The 14786-nt window shown below is 39.7% G+C and overlaps 1 protein-coding gene across 1 annotated transcript; it reads right to left on the reverse strand.

Annotated features, from left to right (window-relative positions):
• Positions 1-1473: 1473 nt before the first annotated feature.
• On the reverse strand, positions 1474-11507 carry LOC130930239 (cyclin-Y-like). The gene is made up of 10 exons (XM_057858042.1): positions 10935-11507; positions 9142-9216; positions 7498-7532; positions 7324-7421; positions 4610-4645; positions 4489-4546; positions 4301-4423; positions 1972-2138; positions 1702-1864; positions 1474-1614 (listed from the first exon to the last, which is right to left on the reverse strand). The coding sequence occupies exons 1-10, from the start codon at positions 11086-11088 to the stop codon at positions 1498-1500; spliced, it is 1026 nt and encodes a 341-aa protein (XP_057714025.1). The 5' UTR covers positions 11089-11507; the 3' UTR covers positions 1474-1497.
• Between the last annotated feature and the right edge of the window lie 3279 nt (positions 11508-14786).

A 14786-nucleotide genomic window follows, 5' to 3' on the forward strand; every position in this document is an offset into this window, starting at 1 on the left:
TCAAGCTTTATCAAATATTTTCATAACATTTGAGATAATATGTCGACTGACAACTAGTTGAATGTCACCTTTGTTATGGCGTCTGTATCGCTGTTGACAGCACTAATTAACTGAGGAGAGAGGCAGGAAAACTGCCAAACAAAAAAACTTCAAATGTGCTAACTGCTTTGTGGTATATGTCACTTTCCCCATTTGTTATAAAGACTGAAGTCAATGCGAACGCTTCCGCACAAATTCTGCAAAGATGGCAGAACAACAAAAGAGACAAAGTTTTGTCTGAGGAGACCAAAGAAAAAGGGAGGCGACCAGGATAAACGGACACTCAAGAATAAACAGTGGCCCGGCTTTCGCTCATTAGCGTGACCTCCTTCAACATCGTCATCTGATATTATTTAACCACAAATGGATTCATTACCTCATCACTCTTAATCCTTCACACATCTGCTGGAAACCGAAATGTTGTTCAATCCAACTGCAAGCGACTGGGAGATCAAGATTTTACAATACTTTGCGCTGGTCCTTTTAGCCACACTAAAACCACTAAAATCGACCAAAACTGAAAGTTCCTGAGTGTTGCTTTAATATTTGGGAATTTCAAATGCAGGTAGTCCCTGGGTTCCGAACGAGTTCCGTTCCTACGCTGGCGACGTAAGCCGAATTTCCACGTAAATCGGATTTCACTCTGTAAGTACCCCTAAATACCCCCCCAAATCTCAAAATAACTATCCAAAGACATGTATTATACGTCATTGTACTGTCCTCACCAAGACGTTGGCGCTAAGTCCAAGCTAGACCAAGAGCTGAGCTCTGAAATGACAATATCAGACATCCGTGTGGTTTGGTGACTTTATTCAGCTGCTCATGACATCAGCTCTTACAGGATAAAACTAAAATAAAAATGAAATCGGTTTAATCTTCAATAACGGCAATTCTCCAAATTTGTGTTTATAACTAGCTGCTGATAGAGAAATAATCAACACAATCGATTAGCATGTACCTGTTAGCGTCGGCACATCATCAAAAACAATCACATAAACAGGCAGATGAGATTCTGGTGTCGTAAAGTCGAAATAACGTAAGACTACCTGTATTTGTATTTTGTTGATGTTCAGTTGGGTATAATTTGAAAATATATTACGTAAAAAAATGTGCATTGTCCTGGTAAAAGTTATTTTAAAATTGTAATTGACAAAAGTAATGGGACGCACATAAGTGAAAATTGTGCAATCTGTTCAAAAGCATTGAAACTCTGTGTAAGTGATGAAAATATGGATTTGAACAAATACATGTCCAGGTTTAATAAATCTGCTAACAAGCAAAGCAACTGGTGAAAGCTTACTTGGTGGAGGTAGATCAGAAAAAAATAGAAGCAACACCAACCCTTGAGTTTTTTTTGTTTATTCCACTCATGCCGGAAGTTGAGCTTCCGAAACTCGACAATTTGTGGAACTATTTAATACAAAATGGGCACAGATGACTCGAAACAACGTGGCGGTTTTAGGAGAGGATGGCGGGAACCCACATGTCTCCATCTAGGTGGTCCACGCTGGCCGAGCGCTTCCTGGAAGCTCTCCGCGCTTCCCCGAACGTGTCGTCGCTCAGTCTGGAAATAGCCTGAAGACATAAAAGCTTCTCGTCGTCCTTGGAGATCACCTCGCATGTCTTCAAAATGTCACATTTTCTATAGGGCGCAAGACATACCTCAAGTTTTTGGGCCTTGTGGTTGCTGAGGGCCTCCAGGGGGATACTGAGGTCGTTGGCCTCGGACAGCGAGCGCAGGTCAAAGTAATACTTGACATAAATGCTGGAGGGTACGTTGATGTTGAACTGCAGGAGCTCCAGGAAGTGGCGCTCCAGGTCGTTCCTGTCAGCAATGGCAGTTTAATTCAATCAAATGAGTATTATTTCTGTATTGGCAATGCGTCATAGGCTTGACCATCGTTCACTACTCAACTTTTCACTCAAACGTACATGTCGGCCACTGGCATGTCTTTGAGGATGTGGCAGTAGTCCACGTTCCACACAGCCTGGTCGTCCCACACTTTAGACGCCAGCAGGACGGCGCCCAGCACCATACGCCGCCACGTACACGGACTCATGGAAATCTCCGCATATGTTAGAAGTCTCTCCAGGTACACCTGACAGAACCGCCCTCATATTGCATTATATAAAATTTCGCGTGAGGTTACATTGCCGTATGGCGGCCTCTTGTGTTGCACCAATACCGATAATAGTATTGGGTGGGGCTCTGATACTGCATTAAAATGCAGGCATGGGCATCGGCAAGTACTAAGAAATACCATTATCTTCGGACTATAAACCGCTACTTTTCGCCTTCATTTTAAATCCTGCGGCTTATATTCTAGTGCGGCTTATTTGTTGATTTATTTGGGTTAATAGGTAACACTTTGAAAGCGTTGTCATAACACTGTCATTATTATGACATAACATTATCATTGGCATTGATGAATGCTTGTGACAGATTTCATTACATGTCATCTGGCAAATTATGTCACTAACTCCATTTATGTCCAGCTCGGATCTTTCTCCATTCAAAAGTGAGATAATTTGCCAGATAACACTAAATAACATCTGTTATAAACATTCATTAATGCTCATGACAGTGTCATAATTATGATTGTGTAATGGCAGTCTTATGGTGCTACTGTCAAATAAAGCGTTACCAAATACCATAACTAGCAATTGATGAAACAACTGGAACAGTAACTGAATAAACAGCACAGAACATGAATTTTTATTGTTTTTTTACATCTGTAGTGCTGCAATGCATGCTAGGAGGCATGTTAGACGACAACAGTGTTGACAGCAGTTGGCAGCAGAGGTTGACTGACAAAGGGAGCAGTGATGGCCAAATGAAGCTTATTTGAGCAGTGATGTTTTAAGGCTGTCGTTGGGCAACACGGACTTTCAACTCCCTCCACAGATTTTCTATGGGGTTTGAGATCTGGAGACTGGCTAGGCCACTCCAGGACCTTGAAATGCTTCTTACGAAGCCACTCCTTTGTTGCCCTGGCTGTGTCTTTGGGATCATTGTCATGCTGAAAGACCCAGCCACGTCTCATCTTCAATACCCTTGCTGATGGAAGGAGATCTTCACTCAGAATCTCTCAATAAATGGCCCCATTCATTCTTTCCTTTACACAGATCAGTTGTCCTGGTCCCTATGCAGAAAAACAGCCCCAAAGCATGATGTTTCCTCCCCCATGCTTCACAGTGGGTATGGTGTTCTTCGGATGCAATTGAGTATTCTTTCTCCTCCAAACACGAGAGCCTATGTTTCTACCAAAAAGTTCTATTTTGGTTTCATCTGACCATAACACATTCTCCCAGTCCTCTTTTGGATCATCCAAATGCTCTCTAGCAACCACAGATGGGCCTGGACGTGTACTGGCTTCAGCAGGGGGACACGTCTGGCAGTGCAGGATTTGAGTCCCTGGCGGCGCATTGTGTTACTGAAAGTAGCCTTAGTTACTGTGGTCCCAGCTCTCTGTAGGTCATTCACTAGGTCCCCCCGTGTGGTTCTGGGATTTTTGTTCACCGTTCTTGTTATCATTTTGACGCCAAGGGGTGAGATCTAGCGTGGAACCCCAGATCGAGGGAGATTATCAGTGGTCTTGTATGTCTTCCATTTTCTAATAATTGCTCCTACAGTTGATTTCTTTACACCAAGCGTTTTACCTATTGCAGATACAGTCTTCCCAGCCTGGTGCAGGTCTACAATTTTGGCTCTGGTGTCCTTCGACAGCTCTTTGGTCTTGGCCATAATGGAGTTTGGAATGTGACTGACTGAGGTTGTGGAAAGGTGTCTTTTATACCGATAATGAGTTAAAACAGGTGCCATTATTACAGGTAACGAGTGGAGCCTCGTTAGACCTCGTTAGAAGAAGTTAGACCTCTTTGACAGCCAGAAATCTTGCTTGTTTGTAGGTGACCAAATACTTATTTTCCACTCTAATTTGGAAATAAATTCTTTAAAAATCAAACAATGTGATTTTCAGTTGGTTTTTTTTTTCACATTCTGTCTCTCATGGTTGAGGTTTACCCATGTTGACATTTACAGGCCTCTCTAATCTTTTCAAGTAGGAGAACTTGCACAATTGGTGGTTGACTAAATACTTATTTGCCCCACATTATTTGGTATGGGTGACAATACATGAATGAACTCCGGAAACGGAATCGGTATTGGGAGCCAAAAGATAGTATCGGCACAACACTAGTGGCCTATAGTAATTAGCTGTACGCTAAGGTACAGGACATTGTTCATGGTATGTTAGCTCACTAGCATGACGATGGCGCACTCGGATCGGAGCCGAGCAGCGCAGAAGAGAGTGCGGACGAAGCGGTAAACCTGTCTCCGCTCCGGTTCTCGATGATCGTAATCAGCCGGCACCCGCTGTGATCTCTGCAGGCCGAAAAGCAAAATTGGATTCGGACAGAAGAAAACTGAAAATTTAGGCAACGACTCACCGAGAGCGGGTGAAGCCTCTCGTCAAAAATGTCGGCGAGTGGGTTTCTATTGTGGTCCCTGGAAGGGAGGCGTTCAATTAATCGATCAAAAAATGACATCGAGGACAACATTCGGCCTCACCTGTTTTTGATGTGGTAGTAAATAGCCAATGCTACACTGAAAATTACAAAAAGAGATTATTTCAATATGTTTTTTTGCTTTTTTTGGTGGGTCCTCCCACATTGTTCAATTGATACAAGCGTTTAAATGTTCCTTTGAATGAATACCTCCGCATTTCAGTCCTTTTATAGCTATTCGTATCCGTATTGTGCCATGAACCGTTGTTGTTTTCATCAACAATGATGATCACGAAAATATTTTGTCGACGAACAATTTTTATTCTAAAATTCAAAAACATGTCTTGGAAGACGAAAACATGAGACAAATTTCAGTTTTTGTCTGACAAGATTACGAGACGGAAATGCGACATAGTTTCTGTCATATGTTCACAATGCGTGACATTTTCTTATTGTACATGTAGCATATCAGGCTGCATTGAGCAGTGTTTGGGTCGTGTCACTCATCATCCTTACCGGTGTGTAGGATGTGCTTGAAGCTAGGCTGCGCTCCGGGCTTGCTTTTGTTTAAACACATGGTCAGAATTGTTTACTTATCTTGCCAAGAGAGAATATACAATGTTGCTTTAGCCTTTAAAGGTCATTGCTGAGTAATCTTCACACTAACTATCGCTTTAGCATAGCATAGAAGTTTGCGTTAGCCAGTGATGTTTTCGTCAATGATGAGCAGAACGAAAATATTTCGTTAACGGACACTTTTTTCATGACAATGACGAGACAGTAATGAACTAAAAACGCGTTTTAGGAGATTAAAACATAACGAGACGAATGCCAGTTTTCGTCTGACGAGACGAAAATGCGCCATGGTTTCCGTTACGTGTTCACAATGTGTGACATTTTATTCTTAGTCAGCCTGCATCTAGCAATGTCTGATTGTGTCGCTCATGACATGCTGCGCCCCCCCCTTTTCCCGACTCACCAGTGTGTCGTCTCCAGTCTCCATGCAGGCTTGCACACACGGTAAGGCTTGTTTTCTTGGCCAGAGAGAATATTTAATGTTGTTTTAGCCTTTAAAGGTCTGTGTTGAGTGATCATGACACACTAAATATAACTCGTAGCATTAGCATAGCGTTCACGTTAGCATTAGGCTAATGCTAACGACGAGCGTCCTCTTAAACGCTCGGATAGCTATTTTTACTTGCAGTTCGTGGCGTCCAGGTGGATATAATTAATTGAAAATAATTGTTCATAACTGATGATAACGGTTTTCCTGCTGAGTGTGTATTATCACCAAGTTGGCGTTGGCCTTGTAGATAGACGATACAATAGGCCTATGTGCTCTTCTGTCAGTGTTCATTGGAAATAGATGGAAACCTTTTTCAAATTTTTTTTCAGTAAAAGTTTTCTAATTTTACAGACGAAATTTCTTTTTTGTGAGCGTCGACTAAAACTAGACGAAATTAGTCTTGACTTTTCATCAACAAAAACTAGTCGAAGATGACTAAAATATTACTAAGACTAATAAAGTTTTATCATCCATAAGACTGAAAAAGGCAAAAATTAAAAAGGCTGCAAAAAACAACACTGGCGTTAGTATAGACTTTAGCGTTGCAAACATCATCTCAGGGCCGGCCCAGGCCATTTGGGGGCCCTAAGCAAGATAATGCCAAGGGGCCCATATTTTTGGCCCACCATTTCATCACAGTGTACTGTGAAACCCATACATGCAATCCAACCCATACGTCCATATTTTGTATCTTAATGAGATTTTTTGTTTCTCTGCTCCAGAAGGATAAATTCTCTTTGACATATTCGTGCATCTATTTTCCAAACAAGTTTGAGCACCAATCATCGCAAAGCAGGTTCAACGTCACTCCCCAGGTTGCCAGATTGTCATGACAAGAAAATTGATGTTTGCATAGATAAATGGCAATGCGTGCCACATTATTCACGATGCTCTATTAAAAACGTATAAAATGAGGTTGCCAGATTGGGGGCCCCTTCGTGGTCAGGGGCCCTAAACAGCTGCATAGTCTGCGTATAGGCTTGCATCCTCTTAAACTATGACTCTCTTAAACTCCTCTTAACCATTTTTTTCATCCAGTTCTGGGCATTCAGGTGGGTATAATAGATTGGAAATAATGTACTGAACTATTTTCTTGCTGACTGTGGATTATCATCACAAAGTTGGTGTTGTTCTTGTCGATGCTACAATATGTGCTCGTCCAGCAGTGTTAATTGGAAATTGTTGGAAACCTTTATTTTTTGGAACAAATTTTACGGACGAAAAAGTTTCTTATCTCCTTTTTGTCAACATAAACTCGACAGAGAAATGTTGAAATAGACTAAGACTAATAAGACTAATAAGTATTCATTCATCATCTGAACCACTCATCTTTACAAGGGTCGTGGGGGTGCTGGAGACGATCCTAGCGAACAACGGGCAGGAGGCAGGCAGGGTACACCTTGAACTGGTTGCCAGCCAGTCGCAGGGCCCGCAGAGACAAACAAGTACTAGTCATGCACACACTCACACTTATGGACAGTTTGGAGTGTTCAATCAGCCAAACATGCATATTTTGGGGATGCGGGAGGAAGCTGGAGTACTCGGAGAAAATCCACAGGGAAAACATGCAAACTCCACACAGGAAGGCTGGAGCTGGGATTGAACCAACAATTTCAGAACAGTGAGGCAGACGTGCTAGCCGTATTTTCGTCCAAAAGACTAAGATGAAAATCAAAAACGGGCTGCTAAAATCAACACTGCAATGAACTTACCATTTGATGGTGTATTTAAGGTGAGGCCTGCTCACTGTGTTCTCATCAAGGAAGATGGTGGAGCATGAGCTGTACTTCCACCTGCTGGTTGGACCGCGCTGACACACACACAAGGACTGTCATGAAAAGGCTCAAGTAAGTGAATAGCTGCTTGAGATGATGGTGTTGACTCACGTAGCGGATGAAATGGATCTTTTGTCTCTCTCTCACTGTAAAAAAAAAGGGGATTTTTTTTTTTAAAACCCTTCCCGGGACAGTGAACAGCTGTTCAAAAGCTGACTCGTAAGACCTTCAGGCCTTCTAAAAGGTAAGTAACTATTTTAGGTAGGGTTGTTCCGATCATGTTTTTTTGCTCCCAATCCGATCCCGATCGTTTTAGTTTGAGTATCTGCCGATCCCGATATCATTCGCGCTCAATCTATAATGGCGCCGTTTTACCTATATATAGAGCTAACAGGCAGCGTAAAATGAGTAGAGAGAATTTTGGCAGTCTTTGGAGTCTCTTTTTAATTGGCTAAAGCCTTAAAATCCCTCTCTCCACAATAAGAAATATCGTGGGAAGCAATGTGGGGAAGAACGGTAGTGGTTGATCTTATCCTTAACACCTTATGTAACGTCCTAACGCAGAGAAGATATATCAATTGGTGCCACTACGCACAGTCATGGTTGCACTTCCCATCATGCATTTGGGCAGAACAGTTAAATGGCCACAGTATCATTTACTGAAAGCTCAACAAATACACTAGATGGCAATATTTAGTCACAATATACGAAGTCACATTTATCCTTTAAGAATTACAAGTCTTTCTATCCGTGGATCCCTCTCACTGAAAGAATGTTAATAATGTAAATGCCATCTTGAGGATTTAATGTCATAATAAACAAATACAGTACTTATATACTGTATGTTGAATGTATATATCCGTCCGAGTTTTATTCCTTTTTTTTCGTAATGCATTGCCAAAATGATCGGGGAAAATTATCGGGAATGATTGGAATTGAATCGGGAGCAAAAAAAAAAAGCAATTGGATCGGGAAATACCGGGATCGGCAGATACTCAAACTAAAACGATCGGGATCGGATCGGGAGCAAAAAAACATGATCGGAACAACCCTAGTTATGACCATTCGATAATGCTCACGACAGTGCCATGTCATAATTATGATTGTCTAATGACAGTCCTATGGCGCCACTGTCAAATAAAGTGTTACCAAATACCACAACTAGCAATTAATGAAACAACTGGGACGGTAACTGATGAAATGAACATGAATTTTGATTGCTATTTACATCTGTAGTGCTGCAATGCATGCTAGGAGGCATGTTGGACAACAAAAGTGTTGACAGGCGGTGGCAGCAGAGGTTGACTATCTCTCCCCAGGGAACAGTGATGGCCAAATGAAGCTCTTAGAAGCAATGAAGGTTTGCAGCCAATTGGTTCAAAGCTTCATAGTGGTTCATTTGCTTTTAAAGTGTTACCGGTTAATATCTTCAGTGAGAACAGCTGCGGCTTATAGTCCAGTGTGGCTTATCTATGAATAAATGACATTTGTGCCAAATTTGGTGGGTGCGGCTTATAGTCAGGTGCGCCCTATGGTGCGAGTATTGTGTTATGCATGTTGCATTGCAATGCAAATATTATGCATCAGTGTGTTAGTTTCATAATATATGACGTAATGGTATGAGAAACCAGCATGTTTGTTATGTAAAATCTACTGTGTAATGGCACATTACTTAAGGTTACATCACTAAATTGCGTGGAGTTACGTTATGTGCTACATTTGCGGTACTTGCGGAATATGTACAAATGAGCACACCGCCATTCATGGATTTGCTGAGGAACATCGTGCCACTTTGTGGATGATCAGCAGGACTCAGTATCACGTCCATCTCTGCAGACAAACAAAAAGTAACTAGTTTAACTGGAGGCGGTACTAGTAAATGATGATGTTTCATCGCCATTGACAGTGATCAACGTCAAATCCATTTGAGCGGTCAATTGCAGCCAACGTGTTAAACCTATATTGCCAAATGTATCACATTTGATACACCTAAAATTTCATGATTTTGAGACTAATTCAGAATTTTGACATTTCTTTTTGAAAAAAAAATGAGGGATGCAAGTCAACACATGCATCTGCAGTTTCCATCAGAAAAACAAACAGGAATTAGCAAGGGTTATAAATATCTGAGCGCTTATTACACATATTCATTTTGACTTTTTTTTTTTTTTACAAATTTGAAAAAAAGGTTTCATTAGCACCTTATTTTTCAAATTTTGGGATTCTCTGATAATTGCTTCATATTGCTGGCATTAAAGGTTAACTAGAAGAAATAAACATGGTCACACTTTATAATAACTATCCATTTTACTAGTTAATAGATCATTAGTAAACTGCTGATAAATGATTTATTGTTGATTTGTGAAGTATTTGTTAACAGTTTGTTAAGCATTTACAGGGTGTTCCAATATGGTTGACCCCATTCTAAATGCCAATGCTAGTTGATGAATCTTAATAAAACTATATCCACTTATGTTGAAGGCCATAAGTTTTATTCGTTAAATATACAAAGAAAAGCACAAATATTCGTTGGTTCTATGGCAGATTTTCATAAATGTGCAACATGAGCGCTGCCTGTAAAATGCCTTATCAAAATGCCTTTTTTTTTAAGTGAACGGCATTTCTTAACCTGAAAAGATAGAAATGCCAAACGTTAAACACAAAAACTTGAAACGTTTCTACAAACTGTGTTTCAGGTTAAGAACACCATCATTTATCAACAGTTTACTAATGATCTATTAACTAGTAAAATGGATAGTTTTTATAAAGTGTTACCATAAACATCTAAATCAACAAGTGTTGTTGGTTTATGACTTTATTGATTTGACTAATTTCAGCCTTGGCAGAGGTTCTGCACCTCCTCCCGTAGGTTTTATAGAAGACGAAAGTGGAGATGCTGCTGGTAAATAATGTATGAACAACTCAACACCCTTCCTGTTTGCTCCTAAGTTGACAACTTACACACAAACAGGAAAATATGTTTACAAATCAAACAATGAGTGCATATTCTGGTCTCAATGCAGACAATACCTGCACTTGAATTATACCCTAAATCAGTAATTGTCAATTGCGTGTATGTGTGTTATGTGAGTGTTCCATTAATGACAAAAGAATCACTGCCTTTGCACGGTTCAGTTATATTTCACTTTTGAGTGCCTTATATTTTTAGTTCAGTACATATCAATGGATCTTTTGCAAGATTTTTTTTTAAAAATATTTGATTTCAAATGATTTATTTTGAAATACAATGTAATATAGATTTTTTAGTACAAACTTTTCTGAATTTTCTTTGAATATAGCATAGCTTAATATTAAAACTTGTCTACCCAAACATCAAATATAGTTTCAGGGAATAAACCCTCGACCAGTTATTTTTTGGTAATATTCTTCAGGAGTTACTTTGTGTAAAATATATAGTCTCCAGTAATTAGTGTATGTTTACTCTCCAAATTTAGACGTTAATTTTATGGAGAATTTTTTTGACAGTCAACATTTTTGTGTACAGTATGCATGAGCTGGAGGAGAAGGAAGTGTTGCGTTCACGTTACCATCCACGTTCTCAATGTCACGGATGTGTTGCAGGTTGTTTTCTAAGAGCGTCTCCTCCTGCCGCAGGTTTGGTTCCGTTTCGGCTTGGTCCTCTTCCAGTCTGGAGTGGACTTTCGGCGTGGCGGTCACGCAGCAAGAGGTCATGCTGCCCATCCTGGACACCTCCGGGTCGTCGGACCCAAGAGCCCATCCACACACATACACGTGCCATCAAGTGGTTGAATTTTCTTTAGAAACGGCGACATCTGTCGGTGAGTTGCTGCCAATGCAAGCATATATGTTTAACAGTCATAATTCAATAGATACGCAAAGATTTTTTAACCCCTTGTTTACAAAATTTAACAAATTAACACATAGTTCAAACGATTGTTGTCAGCCATGCCAGTCAAAATGGATTGGACGTGTATAGCCATCAATGGCAGTGAAACTATATTCTGGCCATCCCAGTTGAAATGGATGGAATAAATTGAGATTTTAAAATCTTTCACTCGTCTTTTTGCTTTTGAGCAGAGGTGGGTAGAGTAGCCAAAAAATACTCAAGTAACAGTAGCATTACTTTAAAATAATATTGCTAAAATAGTCAGCCAAAAATGTACTCAAGTACAAATAAAAAAGTATTTGGCGAAAAGAATACGCAAGTAATGAGTAACATTGTCAGTAACTGCTTAAGAAGTTTGATTTTTTTTTTTTTTTTTTTTTTGAATAACGGATTTTGTTTTCTCAGCACAAAGGTATCTATATGAAATATTCGTATGATACGTACTTTTAAGAAGAATAAAAACAAATTTATTTATATAGCTCTTTACAAAAACCCGACAGGTCCTCAAAGTGCTTTACCACAAAGCCAAATATAGTATAAATTAGGGCTGTCAAAATTATCGCGTTAACGGGCGGTAATTAATTGTTTTAATAAATCACGTTAAAATATTTGACGCAATTAACGCAAATGCCCCGCTCAAACAGATTAAAATGACAGCAGTATAATATCCGCTTGTTACTTGTTTTTGGGTGTTTGGCGCCCTCTGCTGGCGCTTGGGCCCAAATGATTTTATGGATTTCAGCACAATGAGTGACCATGGTGTAATTATTCACATCAGCTACTAGTTTATTTTTTGATTGAAAATTTTACAAATTTTAATAAAACAAAAACATAAGAGGGGTTTTAATATAAAATTTCTAAAACTTGTACTAACATTTATCTTTTAAGAACTACAAGTCTTTCTATCCATGGATCGCTTTATGAGAATGTTAATGTTAATGCCATCTTCTTGATTTATTGTTATAATAAACAAATACAGTACTTGTGTACCGTATGTTGAATGTATATACTCGTCTTGTGTCTTATCTTTCCGTTCCAACAATAATTTGCACAAAAATATGGCGTATTTTATAGATGGTTTGAATTGCGATTAATTGCGATTAATTAATTTTTAAGCTGTAATTAACAGGATTAAAATTTTTCATCGTTTGACAGCCGTAGTATAAATGATAAAGACTATAAGCTATTACGTAACCACATTAAGCCCAAGAAATGCAAGAAATATAACATTGAATCCTGGCGAGAGAAAAAAATAGTGGTACATCTATTTACGAAATTAATTGGTTCCGAAACTCGTTTCGTAACTTGAAATTTCTGTAAGTAGAGACGTGTTTTCCATGTAAATGCCCTAATCCGCTCCAAGCTCCCCAAAATAAAGACATACTGTAGATCTTCTATAATGCATTAAAATTAGGGCAGTCAAACGATTAAAATTTTTAATCGAGTTAATTACAGTTTAAAAATTAATTCATCGTAATTAATCGCAATTCAAAGCATCTATAAAATATGCCATATTTTTCTGTAAATTATTGTTGGAATGAAAAGATAAGACACAAGACGGATATATACATTCAACATACGGTACATAAGTACTGTATTTGTTTATTTTGACAATAAATCAACAAGATGCCATTAACATTATTAACATCCTCTTAAAGCAATCCATGGATAGAAAAACTTGTAGTTTTTAAAAGATAAATGTTAGTACAAGTTATAGAATTTTTTTAATAAAACCCCTCTTAATGTTTTCATTTTATTAAAATTTGTAAAATTTTCAATCAAAAAATAAACTAGTAGCTTGCCATTGTTGATGTCATTACACCATGCTCACTCCCCAAACCCATAAAATCATTTGGACCCAAGCGCCAGCAGAGTTCGCCAAACAACAAAAACCAGGTAACAAGTAACAAGCGGACATTACACTGCTGTCATTTTAATCCGAGCGGGGCATGTGCGTTAACCGCGTTAAAAATTTTAACGTGATTAATTTAAAAAATTGATTACCGCCCGTAAACGCGATAATTTTGACAGTCCTAATTAAAATGCATCAAAACATGTATGAAATACATGTTACAATTAGCGTATTGCACAACATGAAATCAGAGTTGTGCATAACAAATAAATGTAAAGAAAAAACAAGAATAGAGTAAAGAATAAAAGTTAATACACTCATGTAAAGCTTTCAGAACACGAGGTGCGAATGAAGAGGACGCTGGGATACATACACAGTAGAGGTCCCTCTAAGCCAATTGGATGCCAGGAATGCTACGCCATAACCAATGGCAGAGAAGCTATAAGTATGTTACGTTTAGTGGGGTTGGTGGTGCGTCCCCCTCTTCCCATCCCTGAAGGCCGGTTGATGGGTGGCGGGTGGCCCGGGGGACCACCCTGGATCCCGGGGGGTCGACGATGGCCCCTTTGCTGGGCTGCAGGAGGAGGGGTGGGCTGCGTTGGCTCCCCCCTCCCTCCCCGGGGTGGCTGTGTAGGGGCCGTGGCCCTGGGGTGGCGCTTGCGCAGCGTCTCCGCTCGTATGCGTGGCTGTCGCGTGTTTAGTGGGGCTCGCGCTTGACTGGATGCGATTGGGCGCGCTCGGGTGTGGTGTCCCTGTGCCGGGATTGCCGATGGGGCGGCGTAGGGCCGGTTGCCAACGGGCTTACACTCACAAGGGATTCACACGATTACTGGTTTCTAGAGCACAGAGCTGATTTGTGTACACTCCACCCCTCCCAATCCCTTATATCTTATAACTATAAAGAATTCAGGGATTTAAGCATTTATTCACAAGAATTTTCAGCGGAAAAAGCTCTTTGTTATACTTAGGGGCCCGCGACAGTGACTTAAAGACTAGCAGCACATTCGACATATTTACGTAAAATATATGCCAACTGCCCGTTTTTTTTTTTTTTCAACCAAGAATCGAGACTATTTTACGTTCATAGCTATAAAGAATTCAGGGATTTAAGCATTTATTCACAAGAATTTTCAGCGGAAAAAGCTCTTTGTTTACCGTAATTTCTGGACTATAAGGCGCACCTGACTATAAGCCGCCACCCACCAAATTTGACAAGAAAACGGCATTTGTTCATAGATAAGCTGCGTTGGACTATAAGCCGCAGTTGTCCTCATTGTATTATGGGATATTTACACCAAAAGATATTAACTGGTAACACTTCATTTGACAACGGCATCATAAGATTGTCATGTGACCAAATGAACCACCATTAAGCTTTGAACCAATTGGGTGCAAAACCTTATTGTTTCTAAAAGCTTCATTTGGCCATCACTGCTCCCTTAGGGGAGACAATCAAACTCTGCTGCCACCTGCTTTCAACGCTGTTGTCATCCAACATTCCTCCTAGCATGCATTGCGGTGCTACAGATGTAAATAGCAATCAAAATTCATGTTCTGTGCTAATTATTTCTTCAGTTACTGTTCCAGTTGTTTCATTAATTGCTAGTTATGGTATTTGGTAACATTTTCTTGGATAGTGGTGACATAATACTGTCAAATGACAGTCATAATTATTACATG

This window comes from Corythoichthys intestinalis, chromosome 14 (assembly GCF_030265065.1).
Source record: "Corythoichthys intestinalis isolate RoL2023-P3 chromosome 14, ASM3026506v1, whole genome shotgun sequence".
In the NCBI taxonomy this organism is placed as follows: domain Eukaryota; kingdom Metazoa; phylum Chordata; class Actinopteri; order Syngnathiformes; family Syngnathidae; genus Corythoichthys; species Corythoichthys intestinalis.

Coding starts and splice junctions, on each gene's coding strand:
- LOC130930239 (XM_057858042.1), bottom strand. CDS start 11,088: ATGGGCAGCATGACCTCTTGCTGCGTGACCGCCACGCCGAAAGTCCAC. Junction 7,422..7,497: donor AGATCCATTTCATCCGCTAC/GTGAGTCAACAC, acceptor TGTGTGTGTCAG/CGCGGTCCAACCAGCAGGTG. Junction 4,424..4,488: donor AGAGGCTTCACCCGCTCTCG/GTGAGTCGTTGC, acceptor TTCGGCCTGCAG/AGATCACAGCGGGTGCCGGC.